This window comes from Onychostoma macrolepis, chromosome 01, assembly GCF_012432095.1.
Source record: "Onychostoma macrolepis isolate SWU-2019 chromosome 01, ASM1243209v1, whole genome shotgun sequence".
NCBI classification, from domain to species: domain Eukaryota; kingdom Metazoa; phylum Chordata; class Actinopteri; order Cypriniformes; family Cyprinidae; genus Onychostoma; species Onychostoma macrolepis.
Genome location: NC_081155.1, coordinates 9,082,059 through 9,108,061, shown reverse-complemented (window position 1 = coordinate 9,108,061; position 26,003 = coordinate 9,082,059). Strand labels below are relative to the sequence as shown.

Below are 26,003 nucleotides of genomic sequence, written 5' to 3'. Positions count from 1 at the left end.
TGCATGCTGGGATACATGGGAGAGTCTTGTACTATGCTGGTACCCAGCATGCATTGCAACATGAAGCATTTTGTTGACTGTCACCATTGTTGAGATTCATACGCTGATTCTTGATGTCTGTGATCTTTGCATTGTTACAGATGAAAAGTTTTTGAGCACAAAGTGATTTGTAAATTATTTAAATTTTCTGATTTTACAAGACTACTACATCTGAAGCTATATAAAAAATCTAAAGCAGTACTACATCCATACAATCAGATGTTGGACTTGAAATGAGATCAGTGGATCATTTGCCCACAACTCTTTTTTTTTTTTTTTTTCTGAGCTTTGCTGGCTAAACGAAGTGTGTTCTATATAAACACACAATTAAAGCAACCAGTATAATATTACCACCAACATGTCAAGGGTCAAGAGCCCAGAGCCCAACAAAAGGAAACACTGGTCTCTTTGATGGTGATTTCAAACAAAACAATAAAGCATCTAAACCTCTGTTAATTCTCAATAAGAGCTTCTCTAGAAGTCTGACAGAAATAAAGTCAATCTGGTCAGTCTGATGCTGTTTAATCAGATCTTGAGAGATTTAATGTCTTCTTTTTTTTCAGTTGATTTCATCTTCAGCTGTGGCTGAAGTCAGTTGTAGTTCTTGTGTTTCTCTTTCCTTCGGTGATTCTTCTTGATAACAGCAGGTGTTCATCATTAATGATCAATCATCACATAATTATCTCCTTAACTCCAGCACTGCTTCAATTCTACTTGAACAGTCTGTAGTGTGGAAACATATGAACACTGGCGCAAATTAGACCAAATCATTTTTTTGAGTGTATCGTCCTGTTGCCGAGCCCCGCCTTGATGTAATGATTGACAGCTAGAGAGCGCGCCCAGCTTGGAATGCATTTTCAAATCCACAATGACTATATTTATCGCGGGGTATTTAATGAAAATGCAATTGAAACGTCATATATGTAAGTGGCTGCACCTTTGGCTCAGAATGCATTTTGAAACTCTCACTGCATTTTGCTACAATTATCACGCAGTATCACGATGAAAATGCAGTTCCAAGTGTCCTACCCCCAAGTCTAAATGCATTTAGTAAAAACAGAATTTAAATGATAATTTTGCTACAGTTTTTGCTTGGACACGTTAAACATATCTAATCAATTTGGGTAATAAATTTAAATTTTACAACTTATAAAGCTTTAAAATATGTTTTTAATTTGGATATTCAAACTAGTGTAGAAAATGGCAAATTTTAATTATATAATTGAATTTTCATTTTGCACCAAATGTTGCACATATGGTATGGGAAAATGTAAATTTAAATAAAGAAATAAATTGTCATTTTACATATTGCATTGCAAATTGAATTTTGCTACACATATGCTTCCATAGGTATTGGCATTACTAATGTATCTCTGGTTCATAATTCAAAAGTATATATAACTGTAATTATTACATAAATGTAAGCAACATTTTATAATAAATAATAATGTTCATTGTTAATGTATTTGTGGTTAATGTACAAACATTTTTTATTATCAAAATATCAAATATCAGGTCACTGCAATCTCTCCTCCACAGATGATTTTAAATGCAGTCAGTCACAGCCACATTCAACTTACCATCATCTTTCTATCACTAACAATTCTGTCCTCTTTAAAGGAGCCGTCTGGCAGTTGCTTGTGGAGAATCAGCCACTTGAGGGCGCTGCAGAGCACATTATCCTCTATAGGAATTAAGTTACTGGCCATTGCGAAGACTTTGGCCACATATGCTGTCAACCTTTAATAGACAGAAACAAGTTCAAATTAGCAACAAGTAATAATTTGCTTCTACTAATCAGAAAAAAAAAAATTAATAATAACATATGTCAGGAGAAAATGGGCATACAATTTTTTTTTTTTTAAATGCTTTGAAAAGAAAATATTTTACCATGTGCTGCTTGGCGTTGTTTCCCAGATAGAGTAAGAGCCATCTTGTTTCCGGTATTTCAGCTGACCTTGATAACCTTAATATAGAAAGAATCTTTACTGTATCATCTACGTATTTATTTCAGCTTTTGAAACAATTTGAAATGTAAACATTACATTTAAATTCCACATTCGGGAGAACATCTTTGAGTGTGCCTTTTAATTTTATTTCAGATTCTTTATATCTGCTGTATTGTGCTGACCTGTGCTGATATGGTTAATGGCTTCATTACGGCGCTTCATGCCAACAGCATCCCACTGATTAGTGCTGTCCAGATAATGAGTGGCAATTACAGGTAGAGTCATACTGATCATGTTCTGCTCTCCACATCCACTGGGTTGGATAATAAGGCTACCCATGAAGTCTCCACTGATGGCCTGCTCGACTGTCTGACTGATCTCTTCACCTGGAGGAATAAAAGAGGAATGCAGATGGGAAATGTTAGGACAAGCTGTCCTTTATGCAACACTGTTAACACTATGATTTTAACTGACAGCTCAAGCAGTTGTTAATGTTTTTAGACTTTAATGTCCCTGTAATCTGTCCCTGTAGTGGATCTGGATATTCTTTTGGAGGCCATCCGTTTGCTTCATGTCATCAACCGTTAAAACTGTGACAGGTGAGTTACTTGCAAAATGATGGTCATTGCAACAAAGTGATGAAACTATGGTTCCATGTGCTTTTTAACACCATTTTCATAGGTTTAACATTATATTATCGGCTTGGAAAACACGAGAGACCGGAAATGTAAATCATTCCTCCAGTCGGGCGAGACGTCCACGTTCAGACAAAGGTGGATAGGAGAGGAAGAATTGTATAAACTTGTTAAATCATCTGAAACAAGCCACTGAAAGATATATTTTCATATATTTTCTTCTTCCTATTAATTCATCATTGTCATTAGGATATGTCCCAAAAACCTTCAAGCTGGCTTTTATTAAGCCTCTCATTAAAAGAACACAACTTGATTCTAAAGAATTAGTTAACTAAAGACCGATCTCAAATCTCCCTTTTCTTTCAAAAATACTAGAAAAGGCAATATCCTGACAACAGTTTTAAGCATTATTTTTTTAGAATATTATCTCTTATCCAAAGCACAATAACTGCAGTTGCTTTATTTATAAGACCAGTTTGTTGTTGTGTTTGTGATATCAGGCAATCTTTCACTTTAATAAGGAGAACGTGCTCTGGTGTGAGGGAAGATTTTAGTAGAGAGTGGAAGGACAGCATCACATGTATGCAGATTGAACAGTAGCAATTATTAATGCTGAATGGTGGGGAGATATTTAATAAAGTAGTTTGGCACACACCTTGTAACCACGTGTAAAATGAAAGGAAGTGATTATCAGCTGATTCCGATCGTTGGCCGATCATTTGGAACAAACCTGTTCCTGGAGGGCCACTGTCCTTCAGAGTTTGGCCGTTTCTCAAACGGAAGGCTGAATCCTCCGGACGTCGCATTTGTAGACTGCATACGTCATCAAGCCTGGTTTATTTCAGTTAACTGAGCATTACATTTGCGAGTCAAAAGCATATTACAACAATTTACACTTAAGTAAGAACAATGGTAAAATTTATAACCATTAATATACTAAAATAAGATCTTCTTTGTGACGTATGCAGCCTACAAATGCGACCGCCAGAGGATGCAGCCTTCCATTTGAGAAACAGCCTTTAGCTCCATGCAGCCCTAATTAAATACACCTGGACCAGCTAATCAAGGTCTTCAGACTCACTAGCAAAAGCGGTGAAGATAGTTGGAGCTAAACTCTGCAGGACGTTGGCCCTCCGGAAGCAGAACTGGGCATCCCTGGACTAAAGTGTTGGTGTCATTTTTTATGTAAATAACCACGCATTTAAGCTCAATGTGCAATATACCAGTGGTTTTCAAACTTGTTCCTGGGGACCCACAGCTCTGCACTTTTTGCATGTCTCCCTAATTTACACACCTGATTCAGATCATCAGCTCATTAGGAAAGAGCTCCATGAACTCAAATGAGTGTGTCAGATAAGGAAGACATGCAAAATGTGCAGAGCAGTGGGTCCTGAGGAACAGGATTGAAAACCACTGCAATATGCAACCCCAATTCCAAAAAAGACTGTGCAAAATGCAGAGACGGACAATCCAGGGTCAGAAAGTAAAAGTCTGCCATATGTTTATTCCACCCATGAACTCAGCAGCTGATTTCACCAGAGGAGGAACCAAGTCATTCCTTTCAAGTCACAAGCAAGTTTCGAGTCAAATCCCAAGTCCTCAAAGAGTTAAAGTTAATGAGATAATCAAGTGACTAATTAAATGATGATTGTGCATTAGTGATGAACACCTGCTGTTATTGAGAATTACAGAGGATCAGATGTTGATGTTTTATTGGTTAAAATGTTGCCACTATCTGGGAGGTCAGTGTTTGTTTTAGTTGGGCTCTTGACCCTTGACATCCTGTGTTAGATCTCTCTTTGTAGTAATATATGTGGTGTTGTAAAGCAAAGTGATAATTGCTGTACAGTGAGCAGCTATTAGATGCTTTTACATGAAGAAATAATCGTCAGGCATTGGCCTAGTTACATCCAAAAAATTTTTTTAAATGGGAGGTTTATTGCTTTTTTTCTTTGCTTGATTGTGTTTATAGGGTGCAATATAACATGTCTTCGTGTTTTGTTTGTTAAAAACGGCCTTATTTTTCATGTATTTCACCTTTATTGTAAGCCGCTTTCTCTTTAATTCTCAATAACAGCAGGTGTTCATCACTAATGCACAATCATCATTTAATTAGTCACTTAATTATCTCATTAACTTGAACTCTTTGAGGACTGAAAGTCCTGCCATGTGTTTATTCCACCCATGAACTCAGCAGCTGATTTCACCAGAGGAGGAACCAAGTCATTCCTTTCAAGTCACAAACGAGTCTCAAGTCGGGATTTGATGGCAGGACTTTTACTTTCTGACCCCTGGACTATCCAACGCTGTCTGTAATATATCTGCTTGTTTTACACTCTTTGGCCACCAGGTGGTATTGTGAGCAAATGAAGCCTCCAGAAATTAACCCTTTTTTGAATCACTTGGCTGAAAAGCTTAATGCTTCATGAAGCTTCATTTCACCATCACTAGCGTAAACACAATAGTCGAAGTTGACTTGAGTTGAGAAAAAAAAAACTGCGAAGTTGCATTAGTCAACCGTCTCCGTGACAGCAAGTAGACTTTTAAAGCTGGAATAATGAGTGAATTAAGACGGCTTTTTCAGTTGACAAAAGAGAGGACCAGTCTAACATGGATGGACATTTATTGGCTAGGAGGATTACGTGCATCGCAGTCAGGGAGAGGGCTACTTACAGTAATTAAGGCAAAAAGTTTTGTTTGTTTCCACAACTTGTTTATTGACTTTTATAGCAATAAAATACTTTTATAGACTTGTTTATAGCATTTGTGCCGTCAGGTCTGTGTCTTCCCAGCTGAGTTCGGGTCCGGGTAGTACATTTAAGGCATTTCTCAGGTCTATACGGGTTCGAGTCCCACTTTCAAATAAAATACCAGTTGGGGTGGGTCGAATTTTTGGACTCGTGAAGACCGCTAATGTGGAGTATTCCTATTTTAGTCGCATTATCGAAGTGCAGTACAGACATGTAAACACCTTAATCAAACTATTACCGTCGTGCAGGACTTTTCGCCGCATTTTGCGACAGGATACACACACAACAGGATAAAACACAAATATAACAAATATATTAAATTATAAATTAAAATGCTCCATCGGGACAAGACCACGGGAATCAGAAAAGCCCTTTACACAATCTGGCATGGCTGCAGTTGGAATTGAACTGCCGTTTTCGTCTGGTCAGAGGAGAACTGGCCCCCTGACTGAGACTGGTTTTTCCCAAGGTTTTTTTCTCCATTCTGTCACAGAGGGAGTTCTGGTTCCTTGCCGCTGTCGCCTCTGGCTTGCTCAGTTGGGGGCACTTAATTTCTAGTGCAAGAAGCGCTAGAATTTTATAATTTTATAATTTCTTGCACAGATACTATTTAAACTAAACTGAGCTAGACAATGACATCTCTGAATTCAATAATGAAATGCCTTTAACTGAAAATTGAGTGTTTAATCTTATCATTATTTTTTACTGACACTCTATCCTCCACTTTGATACTGTTAAGTGCTTTCTTAACAATCTGTATTGTTAAAAGCGCTATGTAAATAAAGGTGACTTGACTTGACGGCAGTGGTCAACCGTTTGATGGCATATAAAATAGCTTCAACACAGCTGTCATCTGTATGCACGTACAAATAATTAACTGTCCTTGAAGCTTTCATAAAATTGAAAATGAAACACCCAAAACTGTATATGGCATCATCACAAAGATGAACTATATGTTTATACGTGAAATTCTGGAGGGGACGTCGGATGGCGTCGTGTGGTGACGTAATGAAGCAATCCATTAATCGATATATGTACTATAACATGTACAATAAGGTAAATAATTAGATTACTGATGTCCATGTAAACGTAGTCACTGTTGAGCCCTGCTTAGTTGAATGTGGTATGATTCAGTTCTTGACCACCTCTGAATGTGGTCTGTGATCACAATGTGTCCTGGGTTCATTTAAATCTGTTTTGTAATGTGTTCAAATGCTATCTAATTGCCATCTGCTCAATGAAAAGATTAAGGTAAAAGAAGTGGAGAAAAAAAAAGTCACTGAAATTATTACAAACCAGCCCCAGCACTGCGGTACTGTTTTTATACAAGTACTAAAAAATAATTGTTGTGGATATGGAAGAATATAGACATGTAATCAGATGACTGTAGATAGAGGCTTCTCTCTTTAAATAAATAATGCATACAACTTCAAAGAAATAATCACTACATATTCTTCAAAACATATTTTTCCTTACCAGTAATTGAGATGTACTTGTTAGCAGGTGTGCCTGGAACCCAGTCAGCTGGTATGTCAGCTTTAAGAACTAAAGGTTTTTCTCCTGTTCCATTTGAGATGAGAAACAGAGAAGAATAGCAAGTTAGAGGAGGAGTCATGAGTCATATTTTGTACAGTTTTGATGAGTATTGATAAAGGACAGAGCAGAAGTTGATCATGATCTCTTGATTGGCTGGAACTATAATGATATTCATATACCTTTTTTTTTCTTCCATATTGTAATATATCTGCTTGTTTTACACTCTTTGGCCATCAGGTGGTATTGTGAGTAAATGAAGCCTCCAGAAATGAACCCTCTTGTGAACCACTTGGCTGAAATCTGAAAAGCTTCATGAGGCTTCATCTGGCCATCACTAAATTACTCAGAATTATTGACTCCCAGAGTGCATTGCAGCATGAATAAATTATGCAGCTGCTTTGTTTTACTGTTGTTGTTTTTATTTGCCAATTTTATTTGCCGTCCTGTGTCAGTAGTAGCACAACAAAAAGAGCAAATAAAATGGTTATTGTTACAATTAATAAAAATAAATAAAATTGAATTGTTACCATTGTTGTGATTCGCGTGCTGAATGTTGAAGTCTGTGTGTGACGCAAGCATATTACTACAAACTAGGAGTGTGTGATATTGAGAAAAAAAAAAAAAAGCATTATTTCAATTTTTGGGGGGGTGTTTTCGATAACGACAATTAGACGATATTTTGTCAAGTGTGATTTTGTGCTGATATCTGACTACTGTGGACAGTTGCAGGTTTTGATATTCTTTATATTATGTGTGTTCAGTTCACATCAGTGATAGAAATGAATCTTGTCATATAAGTTTAAGTTGATTTGTACTTTTTATGGCCAACTGTACCTTTAACAAAGGCAGTTTTTTTCTAAAAGTATGCATAATTTGAATCAAATTGTTACATTTAATCAGTCAATTAGAATAATAAGACATTTAGGCTGTTAACAAACAAATGAAGCAGTATCAACAAAATTACTCTTTGCAGAAGTTGCATCTGAAGTGGCATTTAGATGTATTTACACACTGCTTAGGACATGGAGTGCTTTAATCTGCAGTTACAAATGCATAATGTTTTGATATTTTAAACATAAAACATTAAATACTGATATTTGAAATTATTTTAAAATGAACTGATACTTTGAAAGTGAAATTAAAATCGCCAGTAGGTGGCAGCAAGTCACTGTTAACAAGTGAGTCATTGTGACTGAACCGAATCATTTAATGGTTGATTAATTCAGGAACTAAACATCATCATGTTTGCTCAGAGACACAAAAAACAGTGCTGTAGCTGTTTGGAATTATTTTTTGTTGGCGAAATGGAGCAAAAACATGCAATATTGTGTCTAAAACATAAGTCTCTTAATATTAACTTATTGCTTATTTAACTGTTGTATAAAATCAATATCACAATCATGCTTATTTTTTAACAAAAAACGCCACTCTTCGTGTGATTGTAACTATATGAAATTATATATATATATATATATATATATATATATATATATATACACATTTTCTGCCCTCATATCTTGAATTCTGTGATCATTCTTAATGCATTTTATTAGACTGAAACAGGCAGTGAAAGAACACACTCTAAATGCGCACGCGCTCTAGTCTAGACTTCACGTAATGTAAGCATGCTCTCTGTAGGGGTGTTTTGTTTGGTTTTTGCAAAATACTCAACAATGTCAAATTGCACATCGTTAAAACCACAATTACGATATTATCACAGACAATATATATCACACACCCCTACTACAAACATTAAAGAATTATATTAACCTGTTTAAAATCTTTAAGGTGTTTATGAAAAATAATGATATTGTAAAAAAATCACTAACAAACACAAAAAATATACTAATGATTTAATTAGAACATAAATTAATTAAATTAATAGTTTCTTCTCTTGACATCAAAAACTCCGATTTCATGATAAATTGCTGCATCAATAAAAAGAAAATTGTAGCAATATACAAAGTTCCAAGTGCTCAACCAAAGGGAACACTAAGCACTATAACGGTGAGTTAAAAAAAAAAACAATAATAATAATTTAGGACAAACAACATCAATTTATGAAGTCAGCTTATGTGATGTTCTCTCAAATATTTCAGGTGTATTGAAAATTCAACATTCAAAATGACTATGGGAAACGAGTGAATGCAACTAGTGAACGATAACTGCAGACATGGAGGAAATGAGTGAAAAGTATTCACTCTTATGGTATGAAAGGTTCATATTTTGGTTTTGGGAGTCCCCAACAACAGGGTGACATGCATGCAAGGTCAAAAAACACTTTCATTGTCTTAAAATATGCATTTATTTTTTTCCTTTTTTGCTCACGACTCCCAAACGGTTCGCTCAACGATTCATTTTTCCAAATGAATGGCATGCCTTTGCATGACGCTAATCTGCGGTGATTGGTCCGATGACCCAGTCTGTTGTGATTGGTCTACTGCGTGTAGCGCATGTCAATAACGGAATGCCCATCACCATTACTTAGCCCACAGCTCAGTGGTAAACACCCAAGCAGCCATGGTATATATGCGTTAGCCCAGTGCAGAAACGTATTGATAAAGCACTGCAGTTTGTACACCAAAGTATTGCTCTATTCTTTATCAGAACTCCAAATAATAACGATAAACTATCACTATTCATCGACACATTTCTAGACAATTGCGAGCTAACTTATTTTGCTGTTAGCCGGAGACCTACAAAGTGCGCGGAGCGAACACAACACACACAACTTAACAACTACAACAAGCAAAACGTATCTTGCATGCTACAGTACAGAGTACATGACAGCAACAGTTTTTAAAAGAATTACTTCACTTTCAGAATAAAAATTTCCTGATAATTTACTCACCCCCATGTCATCCAAGATGTTCATGTCTCTCTTTCTTCAGTCGCAAATAATTTATCAGTCACAACTTATCTAGATAAACAATCTATATTCCCAAGTTGTTGGAAAATGGGGTTAGTTACCCCAGTTTTTAAGACAGGTGATCCAACTAATGTGGTAAATTATAGGCCGATTTCAATTTTATCAGTAGTGTCTAAAATAGTAGAAAAAGTAGTAACTGAGCAAATTGTGAATTTCGTAGATACACAAAATAATTTATTATGTCCTATGCAATTTGGGTTTCGTAAACAGCATTCGACTGAAACTGCTGTATGTTATTTTATTGAGCAAATTCGGTCAAAATTAGATAAGGGTGGGGTTGTGGGTGCTGTGTTCCTTTATTTACAAAAGGAATTCGATACACTAAATCACAATATTTTATTATCTAAATTATCACATTTTAATTTTTTGGAAGATACAATAAAATGGATTGAGTCTTATCTTACATCAAGGAAACAGTGTACCCGAATTAATACATGTATATCTTCTTTAAGAGATTGTCCCACAGGAGTTCCTCAGGGGTCAACCCTAGGGCCATTACTCTTTAGTTTGTATCTGAATGATTTTCCAGATGTTTGTCCTGATGTACATATTCAAATGTACGCAGATGATACTGTGATTTATGTACACGATAAAACAAAAGAAAAGGTGGCCCAAAAATTATCTATTGCAATGACAAAATTTTTAGATTGGTTTACTCAGTGCTGCTTAACATTAAACATTCGTAAAAGTGCATGTATGTATTTTAAAATTAAAAAGAAGGAGGAGGTCCAACCAGATATATTAGTTAATGGTGAAAAATTACAAATTGTATCAGATTTTAAGTATCTCGGAGTTATTTTGGATTCTCATCTAACATTTGAAAAACATGTTCGAAAAATAGTCTGTGCAGTGACACCTCAACTTAGAAATTTTAAATTTATAAGGAGTCAACTTTCAATAGAAGCTTCAAGAGTCTTTTTGAATTCTTTGATCTTTTCTCATTTTTCTTATTGTATTACTTCATGGTCGCAAGCAGGAAAATCTACTCTCAAACCTTTATATACTCTGTATAAACGTGCTTTAAAAGTATTCGACAAGAAACCTAATAGGTATCATCATTGTTTGATTGTTAACAAGTACAAATTTTTTACTTTTGATAATTTTATTATGTTTTATAATTGTTGTTTAATGTACAAAATTGTTAACAATCTTGCACCTTCACCCTTGAAGGAATTTGTTTTCTCTTGTACTGAAAATATAAGACAAACTAGAGCCTCGTCTAGAGGTGATTGTACAGTGAATTTTAGAGTTACTGGTTTTGGTCGTTCAGCTTTTTCTGTAAGGGCTGTTAATAACTGGAATAATTTACCAATTAATATAAGACAGTGTTCTACCTTAGCACAATTTAAGCTACATTTAAAAATATGGTTAAAGACGAGTCAGGTATGTGACCATTGAGTATTTCTGTATTTTGAATGAAACTTTGGGGAGTTGTAAAATTTAGGATGATGCTTTGTAGTACTTTGTAGTACTCACAGGGGTCTACATATGTAAATACTTATATTTTGTATAAATTTGTATAAATTTGGATTGTAGTTTTTATGTGGGATTATATGTTTTTTTTTTTTTTCTGTTAAATTTTGGGGGGATTTTATTGTAAAAGGTATTATATTGATGTTTTTGTCACATTTGTATCTTCCTGCCAAGGGACAGCAGATGAAATTTAGCTCTGTAGCTAATTCTGGGGCAGTTTTCTGACTGTCTATTGTCCCTGTCAAATAATGAATTAAATAAATAAAATAGTGAAACCATCGGTAATTTTCTTTAAAAAAATAAAATAAAATTATACACCTTTTAACCACAAATGCTCGTCTTGTCTAGCTCTGCGAGGCGCATGCGTACTTTGTCTGTGTACAACAGTTCAAGACAGGGTATGTCTAAAAACTCCCAACACTTTTCTCCTCCAACTTCAAAATCGTATGTAACATCTGCTTATGATCCTTGATGGTCGTTGGGACTTTATGTCTTAAAAGACCCTTTTAGCCTTTTGACATTTGCATATAATTCACAGCCTGGCTCCACATTCTACCGTTATATGGGTGCTAATTGCCAAGGGTTGTCCCCCCCACTGTCAAAAAGATGCTAAACAGATCGACTATCTTGTCTCTCCATCGGACTTCAAACACATTCCAAGAGAACTAAATGACCCTCGGTACCAGGCCTGGCTGACCAGTGGACTACCCCACGATTACAAGATACATAACACACACATAGAGGCATTTTCTTTATTTAGACCATAATTAATCAGTTACAAATGTATCTGGTATATGCATGTGTTGTTTGTATGTTTCCTTATTATATTAGCCTAGTTACCACTCATTATTTGTATTAGTAAGCTCTAAACACTCATATTCAGGTGTATGAATGTATCTCTGGTTTAATACCTTTTAGATGTCTCTTTCTTGATATCAAAATGATCTGCTCTTTATTCCTCACACAATGATGTACACTATGTGATCGTGAAATGCATCACACTATTTTTACTGTACTGTGGGGAATATTACACCAGTCTCCAGATCAGTCATCAAACATGCAAATGAGGTGTCAAGTGGGACAAAGAAACACTTTCCCGCTGAAACTATGTGCCTTGTTATTGGTCAAACTAACCAAAATGGGTGTTACAGGGAAAACAGATAAAACTTCTCCCACACCGAAAAGGCAAGTCTTCTCTTTACTTTCGGGGCCCTGGAGACACACTTCCCAGTCAACAATTTGATATCACAGTGATCTCACCATGAGCTCACAGGATACTCGTGATGAGGTCACAATGCGAGGTAACAGTGAGCTAAAAGTGTAACCTCACAGCGCCCTCACTGTGTGCTCATACTAATGTGAGGTCAAAGTGCACTCACTGCACAGAGACTAGGTACCCAGCATGCATTGCAGCATGAAGCTTTTGACTGTCACCATTGTTGAGATTCATACACTGATTCTTGATGTCTGTCTTTGTGCTTAATGACACAGTAGTTCAAAATGTGTGTGACTTATGCTGTTAAAATCCTTCATAAATGATTATGACACTGCTGGGTCCTATACTGAATAATTACAGAGCTGTTATTAACAACTTTAGATTAATAACTCCTCACAAAGACTGCATACTGACTCTAGATGATGGTTGCGCTGTTATCATCAGTAACAAACCAATATCATCTGGTTGCAGTCTCTTTTTGGCTTTCCTTGCCATAACAAATGTGCTTTACAAACACAGTTACAGCAGCCCCAAAAAATATAATGCTATAAAGTCAAGGGTCAAGAGCCCAACTAAAGCAAACACTAATCACCACAAAACAATAAAACATCATCATCTAAATCTGTTAATTCTCAGTAAGCACTTTTGTAGATGTCTGACAGAAATAAGAACCCCGCTCATCTTTTTGAGTTCACAATGAGCTCATATATTACTCACACTGTGAGGATCACCGTATAAGAATGATGTGATGTCACTGTGATCATCACGTGATCTCACGTGTTGACTGGGTTATCACCTTGGAAACCTCACGACTCCCCTTCCGGGGGGAGTCCGAGCTTCTGGTAGTTTTAAGTTTAGTAACTTTGTCGATTCACTTCGGACTAATCAACCCATGGCTGGAATGACGAAGATTTCACTCCTAAAGGAATTCATCAGGAATCTACGCGCGATCTTCAGAGATTTAATGTCTTTTATTTGCAGTTGTTTTGCAGGCTGTGGCTGGAAGTCAATAGTAGTTGTTGTGTTTCTGCTCGTCTCTTTTTTCTTAAGCAGGTGTTCGTCACTAATGCTCAATCAGTACTAGTTTAATCACTTAATTATCTAATGAACTGCAGTGCTGCTTCAGTCTTATTTTTAGCACTCTGTAGTATGTATACTGAGCAGAGTTCATTTCATTGTTTCATCTGGGCTGACCCATGTGGGGCCCTCATGGAACCCGCGGACAAAACTGGCTGGGGCCCAGTTAGATAGCCCAGGTGCCACCCATCTGGGCCACACATAAGTATGTTGGCTGGGACAAGCACCGTCAGCGAGAGACTGTTTAGCACTGCATCGCATGTCTCCGATGAGAAGAGGAATTGGTGGTTGTTGCTGGTTACTGTACGATGACTGAAACTGGCTGGGGCCCAGTTAGATAGCCCAGGTGCCACCCATCTGGACCCCACATAAGTTTGTTGGCTTGGTAGCAGTCATTAGAGTATTAGTAGACTGTCTGCTTAATATCTTCTAACACTTTATTTTGATGGGTCCACAACATACAACATATTGAGTATGAGAAACTTTGCAATTATATGTCAACTTATTCTACTAACCCTAAACCTACCCTACTGAGAGTTAGTAGACATGTAGTTGCTAATTAATGATAATTAGTTGACACATAAGTTACTTATGATTAGCAGAATGTCTAAACTGGACTATAGAAATAAAGTGTAACCCTAATTATATCTAAGTAAGGTAAACTACTGGATTTTACAGTGTTGGAAGTATAATATGTGTAATTTTGTATAATGGAAGTGTAACACAGCTAATGTTATCGTGTGGTTCATCTCACCATTCTTAGCAGGATTGAGCTCCAAGGTTGTACTGTGAAGTTCAGACCGCACACCCTCAGACTGAAAGAGAAAGAGAGGGAGATAACTACCTGTAGTGCTTTAGTTAATCTATATGACAAACTATTGTCATTATATTAACACATAACCAAATCAATTGCAACAGAAGTGCTTAAAGTGACAGAATTCTCATCAGACGTACCACCACCTTCAGTGTCTTTCTCAATCCATCAGAGTAGTCATATGCTGCTGCTTTCACCTCAATATAATGACTTTCCAAAGTCATGGGAATAATCACATATGAAACCGCCACACTGGAGCCTTTTTCAACAGATACTGTTGTTCTGTATTTGCCTTTCTTACTAGCAGAGCTGCAAACATCTTCGGTCTCCATAAAGTCCACACGCACCTGGTTAAAACAGTACAGTAAGACACAAATCGCTAATAAGCTAATATCGCCAAAATAAACAAATATCTAGAACAGGGTTGTCTAACTCATTTCCTGGAGGGCCACTGTTATGCAGAGTTAAGCTACAACTCAGTACCCTGAGTTTGACATCCCTAATCTAGAGGAAACTTCCTACAAAGTACATGAATTTGAACTGAATATGAAATGTGTGATGATGATTTCTGTTTTAGCACAGGACAGTACCTCACACTTATTTTCAGTTTGAGTCAGCAACTAAAAAACCTTAGGATCCATGTACTGTATGTTGTCATTAGTAAATTATTTGACATAACTGCTCACTACTGTGCACTTGGTTTTAATTTATATGATAAATTCTGAAAGCATTTTCAATATCAAATCTGATCTACCTTCTTTAGATCCATTGGGGTGTAGTTGTGAATAATGGCCTTGATTTCCAGTTGTTCACCGCGCACAGCTGAGTAAGGCATCTTGAGGTCAATGAAAAAGCTCTTAAAAACGACTATCTCCTCAGGTTCTGCCACACAGATGCCTTTGAGGAGGAACACAGACACAGAAAGATTTAAGGTAGCAGATCCTGGATTATTATGATGTTGTTTTTCAGAGCATGTATTCTGGGTTTGCAGCTTCACCTTACCAAGTGTTGGTGACAGACTGACAGCCAAGATCTGCCAGGTAGTGATAGAGTCTTTCAAGAAGACCTCCTTTGTGAATGATGTTGTTTCACTGGAATATGATGAAGAGACAGATGAAAAAGCACCAACACCCAGTCAACAATTTGATCTCTCAGTGATGTCACCATGAGCTCACAGGACACTCGTGATGAGGTCACAATGCGAGGTAACAGTGAGCTAAAAGTGTAACCTCACAGCGCCCTCACTGTGTGCTCATACTAATGTGAGGTCAAAGTGCACTCACTGCACAGAGACTAGGTACCCAGCATGCATTGCAGCATGAAGCTTTTGATTGTTGAGATTCATACACTGATTCTTGATGTCTCTCTTTGTGTTTAAATGACACAGTAGTATGAAATGTTTGTGTCTTATCATGCTCTTAAAATCTTTCAGAAACTATTATGACACTATTATTCTGTATAATCACAGAGCTATTATAAAAACTTCAGATTAATAACTCCTCACAAAGACTGCATACTGAATCTAGCAACATGATCTCACAGAATTCCGTGTAATGTTTACGGACTTAATTAACCTCCGAATCTGTGGTGGCATCACAGAATCGCCGAAAATTCCGTGATGGGCTCACAGAAAAAAATCCGTGATGGGCTCACAGAAGTGATACCAATGTAAGTCAGTGACAGGCATCAGCCGTGCTCCACGCACGGATCCACTGGTTCAACACTTTAAATATGCCGACGCGATAATTTATCGTTATCATTATTGTTCAGAACTGGGTAGGTTTAGGGTAGGGGTGGGGTCAGGTACTCCAGTGAAAGTATAACTGCATCGGAAGTCACTCTTTTTACGTGGTCCGATGCAGCGCTGGTGTTGAACCAGTGAATCCGTGCATGGACCACGGCTGATGCCTTCTGTGAACCCATCACGGAATTTTCGGCGATTCCGTGATGCCACCACAGATTCGGGGTTAATTAAGTCCGTGGTCATTACACGGAATTCTGTGAGATCAGATTGAATCTAGGTGATGGTTGCGCTGTTAGCATCAGTAACAAACCAATGTCACCTGGTTGCAGTCTCTTTTTGGTTTTCCTTGCCATAACAAATGTGCTTTTCAAACACAGCTACAGCAGCACCAAAAAATATAATGTTATAAAGTCAAGGGTCAAGGTCTGTGTACGTTTTGATCACTTGTTTTTCAATTTGAAATTAAATAAGCAGAAACCAGAAAACGGTCGTTTTTTCGTTTTTTCATTTGTTCAAAAAAATTAAAAAAATAGATTTTTTTTTGGTTCACGGGTAGAAAACGGATAAACAACTTCAAAATTAGTTTTCCCCTTGTGGGTGCTCATGACACGCCACTTCCCGCCGATTGGCCAACCAAATCTGAGCCCGTGACGTCATCCTCAGTTCGTTCAGCAAAATAATAGTCCTCTGCTGCTGTACGGGGCATCTCTTTTTCTTCTCTCGTTTTGCATTTGTTTTTGTTTTTTTTCTCCTTCCGTTTCAAAACTGGACTATAACGCTTTGCAACCTGGATTACCTTGAGGATTATATCGACACGCATTATAACAGACTCTACAGCACCATGAACAAGGACAAACCAGACGACAAAAAAAAAAGTAAAGGCAATCTCACTCCAAACTCCAAAAGACCCCATCCCAATTCACTATCCAGCACAGGTACAACACCATCCACATCACCTAAACCGCCGTGCTGCACAGAGGTAAGCCACATTCTACTCTCCATTGAAAATAAACTTTCCGGACTTGATGCAAGGATCGCTCTAATAGAAGTAATACACAAGGACTTTCAAGAACTACGGCACACCTTAGAATTCAGCCAAGAACAGATAGACACTCTCACCAAAGAAAATAATTTTTTAAAGGACTCCGTTCACTCTCTTACCGATCAACTCACCTCCGTTGTCACACAAAACAAAGCCATAAAAGAGAACATTCTGGACTTACAATCGCGAAGCATGAGGGACAATTTAGTTTTCACAGGCATTCCGGAACAAACCCCAGACGACTCCGATCAATCAGTTAAGGACTTCACGATAAAACAGCTCAAATTACCAGTCGAAACCGTACAGGATATCACTTTTCACCGCGTGCATCGGATCAGATCCCAGAACAGTAACAACCGCCCACGTCCAATCATCGCAAAATTCGAACATTATGAACAAAAAGAACTGGTTCAGAGGCAAGGCAGACAACTCAAAGGCACAAACTATGGACTCAACAATCAATATCCAAAGGACATTCTCAAGCATCGAAAACATCTCTTCCCTATCCGAAAACAAATGATGAATGAAGGAAAAAAGGCAATCATCACTGTGGACAAACTTTACATAAATGGACAGTTATACCGCGATAAAGACATTACCCCCTGGCTCTTCTGAACTCTTCATTCTCATTTCCTAATAAGTAACTGTTGTTCATGAATTTATCCTTTACTAGCTCTCCAGTTCCTCTCTCTCTCGGTCTCTCTCTCTCTCTTTACCACATTTTAATTCATGAAATTAGCTCTCATGTTGCACCTTGGTCTCACCCCCAACATAATATCATTGTTTCACATTATGTCAGTATTTAATGTTCCTTGTATTGTTGTTGTTTTGCCTCATACACACTGTCATTTGTGTTTCTTCAGTTTTGTTCATCTGCCAACAACATTAACATGTTATGCACACACATGTACATACAGTCATAACTCCATGGATATATACACTCACGCCTATACATACACGGCACTCATACATTCATACAGAAATATTAATTTCCCTTCCATAACATGTCTCCTATCAATTTTCTAACCTGGAATGTTCGTGGAATTGGTTCTCAGGCAGAGAAGGTCAAAGTCATGAATCATTTAAATAAACTACATGCGGACATATGCCTTTTGCAAGAAACACATCTATCAGATGCAGATCAAGATAAAATTAAATCATCAAAATACAATAATTTTTTCTCAGCTCAATATAATACAAAACAAAGAGGAGTTTGCATTTTAATAAGTAAAAACATCTCATTTATTCATAATAGCACTGTTATAGACCCCGAGGGACGTTTTATTATTATAAACATTTCAATCGATAATAGCCCAGTTACAATTGGTAATCTATACGGCCCAAACACAGATGACCCATCTTTTTTTCAAAACTTCTTTTCCTCTATTTCAAATCTTTCTAATTGTCCAGTCATAATAGCAGGTGATTTTAATACAGTTCTCAACCCAGCAATAGATATATCTAGTTTAAGTAATAAACGCATGTGGCAATCTGCAGAAACCATAAAACAGTTCATGAGTGATTTTGGTCTTGGCGATAGCTGGCGATTACAACACCCAAATGCTAAAGAATACTCGTTTTTCTCACCAGTCTATCACTTATATTCCCGCATTGATTTTTTTCTCACCAGTAATTCTATTATATCAAACATTTCCGAAATCAAAGATTCATCCAATTGTCATTAGTGACCATGCTCCAGTAACATTAAAACGGAACAGAAGTGAACCTCATAAACCTGCTACCAGATGGCGTTTTAACATATCTCTTTTGAAAGACCCAGATTTCGACAAATATTTTAAAAGAGAGTGGGCATTCTTTCTAGAAATGAATGACACCCCTGGATTGTCTCCCTCTCTTCTGTGGGAAACAGTACTACGAGGGAAAATAATCTCATACTCCGTTTACAAAAGAAAGAAGGAAAAATAACAAGAAATAGAATTGGAACAGAAAATTAAACAACTTCAATACATCAATATTAATAACCCAACAGAAGAAACCCAAAATAAATTAAGAGAATATAAACTTAAATTAAATGCAATAATCAATAAACATACTCAATTCGAGAGAAGAAGAATTTCATCATAGTAATAAATCTGGTAAATACTTGGCAAATCAAATCAAACAAAACAAGGAAAAAGCAACAATTTCAGTTATTACAGACCCAGCAGGAAAACCCACCAACTCACCGGAAGAAATTAACCACATTTTTCAAAATTTTTATAGCAAATTATACTCATCAGAAAAAGACCCAAATCAAAATGACATCAACTCATTTCTCAACAGTATCAATCTGCCACAACTCAATGAACACCAAAGAAACAGCCTAGAATCACCCATCACACAACCTGAACTTCTTACAGCACTACAACACATGCCTAATAATAAAGCACCAGGTCCTGATGGATTCCCCGCTGAGTTTTACGAACACTTTTGGTCCACTTTATCACCACTATTCATCAGAATGTTAAATGAGTCACAACATAAATTAAAACTCCCAGCTAATATGAATACTGTCACAATTTCACTTCTTCTCAAACCCAATAAAGATCCAAAATTACCATCAAGCTACCCTCCCATTTCTCTGATCAATGCTGACATTAAAATCATCGCCAAAGTTTTATCTCATAGAATAGAAAAGGTCACACCATCTATAATACACCCAGATCAAACCAGTTTCATTAAAGGTAGACTAGCATCCACCAATACACGCAGATTATTTAACTTAATGTACTATTCAATTCAAAAAGCAAAAGCCATCATAGTCACTCTGGATGCAGAAAAAGCTTTTGACAGGGTCAACTGGAAATTCCTGTTTTCCACATTAGAGAGGTTTGGTTTTGGGGAGTCATTCATTAATTGGATTAAAATTCTATATACATCACCTTCAGCCACTGTCATCACTAATGGACTAACACCACGTAGCTTCACACTGCACCGGGGGACTAGACAAGGATGCCCACTCTCTCCCTCATTATTCACCATTTGTATCGAACCGTTAGCAGCAGCCATCCGCCAAAACAGCTACATTAAAGGAGTCCAAACATTAAACATACAGCACAAAATCAGACTTTATGCAGACGACATATTACTATATTTACAAGATCCCTCAACATCATTACATGAGACAATTAAACTTATTGATTCATTTTCTCACATTTCTGAATACTCAGTCAACTGGAGTAAATCTTCTGTTCTTTCGTTAAATCACAATAGCTTGGATGTGACATCCCAGACATCACCTATCCCTCTATGCACCAATCACATCACATATTTAGGCATTAATATTTCCCCCAGGCTGTCAGAGCTGGTTAGTCTTAATTTCACCCCATTACTCAAAACAATAAATGATGATCTTCAGCGCTGGATGAATTTACCACTATCCATTATGGGCAGAATATCAGTACTGATGCCAAGCACTGATGTAGCGGAGGGGAAGAGTCGTCGTCAAACTAATATGTTTGAGTGCAACCAAGGCAAGCCCGTTAGCACAGCTCTATCAGCCAAGCTAACTAATCTCCTCGCTCAGTGGATTGCCACCAGCTGCCGGCCCAACGATAACTACCTCGGCGTTACTGTACACCTCATCGATGCCAGCTGGGAACTTCACTCCTTCGCTTTAGGTAACGTTAGGCTACGTTATGTAATTTTAATTAGCCTATTAATTACCACGACACCACGAATTACCACCATATTATGTTTGCTTCTTGATGACTGCTAGTTGTTTACTACTAGTACTGAATTTATTCTGATCTACGAAAGAGATCTGATCTCAAAGAGTGGTTTGCTAGAACAAGAGATGCAGCAGGGGTGTTCCTGATTCGGAAGGTAGAGGATGAGGAAGAAGTGGAGACCCAGTATCTACCTGTTTCAGCTTTTACTAGCGTGTCTCTGAGTCATCTGTCCCAAAGTCAACAGTTTGAAATTCAGAGGCTGTGTGATCCTCAAGTTTTCCAGAAGAGTCCAGGACACACCGACTTGGTTGAGCATGACATCGTGCTCCGAGAAGGGGTTTGCCCAAGGCGTATGAGTTATAGGATACCTGAGCGCCTCTTGGAAGCTTTGTGGAAGGAGTTGGATGAAATGTTAGCCATGAATATTGTAGAACCATCAAAAAGTGAATGGTGCAGCCCAGTAGTGTTAGTGCCCAAAAAGGATGGCAGTCTGCGATTCTGCATCGACTTTAGATATCTCAACTCTGTGTCAAAGTTTGACTCTTATCCAACTCCAAGAATTGAGGACCTTATTGACCGTTTGGGTAAGGCCCACTATTTAACTACTATTGATTTAGCTAAAGGCTATTTGCAAGTCCCGTTGAGTGCAAGGTCCCGGGAGCTGACAGCGTTCCGGACCCCTTGGGGTCTTTACCATTTTTGTAAGATGCCCTTTGGTCTTCACGGGGCTGCTGCAACATTCCAGCGGCTCATCGATCAGGTACTTTCTGGTGTGACTAACTTTACAGCTGCTTACTTGGATGACATTGTCGTCTACAGTTCGACCTGGGAAGAGCACCTGCAACATTTGGAAGTGGTTATTAATCATATTAGATCAGCTGGGCTCACCATCAATCCGTCCAAGTGTTCCTTTGCAAGAGCGGAAACTGAGTATTTGGGGTATGTTATCGGTCACGGGGTTTTCAAACCTCAAGTTCAAAGAGTCCAGGCGATACAGAATTGTCCCCTGCCACAGACAAAGTCTCAGCTAAGATCTTTCCTTGGAATGGCAAATTGGTACAGGAGGTTTGTACCCAATTTTTCGGTTAGGGCAGCTGTACTTACTGATTTGACACGGAAAAATTATCCAAACCAGATTCGGTGGCCAGAGGAGACAGCGCGGGCTTTTCAGGATATTAAGAATACCCTGTGTCAAGGACCAGTTCTGTGTTGTCCTGATTTTGAAAGGCCCTTTATACTGCAAACTGATGCCTCCGATGTGGGAGTAGGAGCGGTACTGCTCCAGGGGGCACAAGAAGATCGCCATCCTGTAGCTTATATCAGTCGCAAGTTGTTCCCCAGAGAAGTTCGATACTCCACGATTGAAAAAGAATGTTTGGCCATGAAATGGGCCCTTGATACTCTTAAGTATTATCTGCTGGGACGTGAGTTTGTGCTAGAGACTGACCATAAAGCACTACAATGGATGGACCGTATGAAAGATTCGAATTCCAGAATTACTCGCTGGTATTTGTCCATCCAGCCCTATCAATTTTCCATGCAGCATGTCCCAGGTCGAGATAATGTGATGGCAGACTTTCTTTCTCGCCTGCCGGCATGAAACAAGAAGTGGGGGAGTGTGTGGTGGGTCACCACAGAGCCTCAGGCAGGTCAGTTTGGTTTATGTATTTAACTAAAGTTGTTATAGCAAAGAAGACATAATAACATTGTATTGGTTCAATAGACTTTATTTAGACTTTCGTTTGGAGTTAAGTGCGCACACTCTTTAACGAATAGTTTGTTTACTCTTACCATTTCTTTGCTTGTTTGTTATGGCCAAGTCTCATAAGCTGGTGCACCATCAAAAGGGGTTTGAGCGGAAACTTCGGACGTATATATACAGTTCCAGCCAACGATTGGGCCACAACCATGCGTGTTGTTACTTAGGGGGACTCCAAGGACTGTTTCTCCTCCTTTTGTGTATATATATAGGAAGTACAATTATAAAGTGAAGTAATTAGTGTTATATGATGTTTGAAGTGTTTTCTGTGTGCGTATATTTGCTGTTTTCATATTTGTTTATTCTGTGTAATGGCCATTATGTGTATGTTTTCTCCTTTTTTTGTTAATTGGTGCTGGCCACCAATGTATAAGTTTGTTAGCTGTGTTTGTAGTGAGTGAGTGAGTGAGAGTTCTTTGTGAGAACAGGTCCTGTAGTCCCTAGACCTCTGTATTTTGTTAAAGAGGCAAACGCAGTGATCCAAGTTTATTGTATAAGTTTTTGTTTATTTGTTTTTTTTTGGTTTGTTTTTCTTTCATTATTCTTTGGTTGATTTCATGTAGATTAACATTTGCGTTACTTTTGTGATCTTATTTTGGGGAAAATAAACCCTTAAGCATTTGCCATAGTCTGCTGCCTCTGTGATATTTTTCCTTTGCTGGTCACATCTATCACATTGGCAGAATTCAAATGAGCCATTTTAATCTAGATTAATCTAGATTAATTCCAAGATTACAGTGAGATTAATCTAGATTAAAAAAATTAATCTATGCAGACCACTAATATGTATGTATGTATATAAGGAGGTGAAAGGAAAATGAGGGGGAAAAAAAAAAATAATAATAATAGTAAGTGTGCCGTGTGGGTGGGCTGGGTCTCTGGCCTAGGCTGCACCATACGTCTCACTGTTTTAAAGCGTCACCATACTGATTTAACAACACGCACAGCTAAATAAAACAGGTGAGTATCACCATATGAGAATGGTGTGATGTCACTGTGATCATCGCGTGATCTCGCGTGTTGACTGGGCATGCTTCATCTCACCAACAAAGACTGACTTGATTTAGCTCAATACAATACTGTTGTTTAAAGAAACACACACTCTTACTTACCAGTGTTTTCCTGTGCAAGTGGGTAGATAAACCTCCTCCCAAAGCCAACTCTCAGGGAACTGCGTACGTGACACAATCTCATCAGAGTCTATATATTCGTCGTCTTCATCTTCACCTGTTGTAATAGATAAAAAAATAAAAATATAGACTTTTAGAGCAAAAGGACACATCAGATAATCACATTAAGTCAGATTATTAGGGGTCCAAACACCAAAGGTACTGAACCCTATTGTGTATGTATTGTTTTGACAATCATTATTTTTCTTCTCTAAAAGTGTGTAGACATCAAAAGGCCATAAGTCTAGGTGGCACTATAAGTACATTTGCATTTTAGTTCACAACTCTGGAACTATGAACACTAGAACCAAAATTCTATTTTCTCTGAATCCTGGAGTCAAGCCCTGACTTGCCCACAGTGTATGATTCCATTGCACCCTGAAAATGTTTTCCACCATTTAGAAATTTCTGAAAAATGTACTTTCTGAAAAATAGTCCTCCTAGACTATTGGTCCAATTCATATGAAGATTGCAAAGCACTGTGAAAATTAAATAGTCAGACAATCATCACACAATTTTACGAATTCACCAATACAGTATCTGCTAAATGCAATGTCCAAACTAAACAAAACTTGATACACATAGTCAACAGGCCATCCTGAGGACACACACCAAGTTGAGTCAAACTCTGGCAATAGGAGTTGCTACAGCTGAAAAATGTTTGAACTCCACAGCCATGTCATCAATCATATTTGTGTTCATCTTCAGAATTTATATTAACCAATATTTATATTCATCTTCATTCTCCAATGACTATCTATTTTTACTATTATCACAATTACTGTTTTCTAGTAATTCCCCTCTGTCTGAGTGTCCGTCAAAGCGTGAACGCAGCTCTAGTGATACCAGTGTGATCATGCACTCCAGGAATCAGCCTAGAGCAGTGCTTCTCAAACATGTCCTGGGGACCCCAACCACTGCACATTTTGTATGTCTCCCTCATCCCCAGTGTTAAATTAACACTGCCAAGTGTCTATATGTGTCCACACTACAGAGTGTTAAAAGTAAAACTGAAGTGGTGTTAAATTGACACTGTTGAGTGTTTATATGGGTCCACACTACAGAGTGTTAAAAGTAACACTGAAGCAGTGTTAAAGGGGTGGTTTATTGCAATTTCACTTTTTTAAGGATAGTTACCCAGTCAACAATTTGAACTTACAGTGATGTCACCATGAGCTCACAGGATACTCGTGATGAGGTCACAAATTGAGGTAACAGTGAGCTAAAAGTGTAACCTCACAGCGCCCTCACTGTGTGCTCATACTAATGTGAGGTCAAAGTGCACTCACTGCACAGAGACTAGGTACCCAGCATGCACTGCAGCATGAAGCTTTTGACTGTCACCATTGTTGAGATTCATAAACCAATTCTTGATGTCTCTCTTTGTTTTTAAATGACACCATAGTTCAAAATGTTTGTGACTTATGCTTTTAAAATTATTCATAAATTATTACACTGCATGACCCTATACTGTATAATCAAAAAGCTGTTATAATTAAAGCGTTCAGATTAATAACACTTCACAAAGACTGCGTACTGAATCCAGGTGATTATTTTGTTGTTATACTCAACAACAAAACAATATCATCTTGTTGCAGTGTTTTTTTGTTTTTTCTTGCCATAACAAATGTGCTTTACAAACACAGTTACAGCAGCCCAAAAAAAATATAATGTTATAAAGTCAAGGGTCAAGAGCCCAACTAAAGCAAACACTAATCACGTTGATGGTAACATCAAACGAAACAATAAAACATCTAATTCTCAATAAGCGCTTTTGCAGATATCAGAAATAAAGTCAGTCTGGTTAGTAATGAGTGGAGCAGGTGATGCTGTTTGTGGAGTTGTTTAATCATTATCTGCTGAGATCATGAGAGATTAATGTCTTCTTTTATTTCAGTTGATTTCATCGAAGGCTGTGTCTGGAAGTCAGTTGTATGTTTGGAGAAGGTTCTTATAACAGAAAGCTGTTAGCTGGGCGTGCACTCATGAGCTCATCATGTGAGAGCACTGTGATATCTCTGTGATAGTGTTGAGAAACAGGAAGTAGAATGTCCCCCAGCGACTGATATTTGAGCTGCCTCCTCTCAACCTGCTCAACATTTTGAATTCACAATGAGCTCATATATTACTCACACTGTGAAGATCACCGTATGAGAATGATGTGATATCACTGTGATCATCGCGTGATCTCACGTGTTGA

The 26,003-nt window shown here is 37.6% G+C and overlaps 1 protein-coding gene across 1 annotated transcript in view; it reads right to left on the bottom strand.

Annotated features, from left to right (window-relative positions):
• The window catches only part of LOC131545870 (complement C3-like), a 109,890-nt gene that overhangs the window by 55,777 nt on the left and 28,110 nt on the right, over positions 1-26,003 (bottom strand). The window contains exons 18-26 of the mRNA XM_058785070.1: positions 23,747-23,861; positions 15,421-15,509; positions 15,173-15,315; positions 14,559-14,765; positions 14,359-14,419; positions 6,850-6,933; positions 2,171-2,374; positions 1,930-2,005; positions 1,620-1,779 (exon numbers count right to left, since the gene is read on the bottom strand). Coding sequence (XP_058641053.1) covers positions 1,620-1,779; positions 1,930-2,005; positions 2,171-2,374; positions 6,850-6,933; positions 14,359-14,419; positions 14,559-14,765; positions 15,173-15,315; positions 15,421-15,509; positions 23,747-23,861 — 1,139 coding nt within the window. The remainder of the gene's footprint in view (positions 1-1,619; positions 1,780-1,929; positions 2,006-2,170; positions 2,375-6,849; positions 6,934-14,358; positions 14,420-14,558; positions 14,766-15,172; positions 15,316-15,420; positions 15,510-23,746; positions 23,862-26,003) is intronic.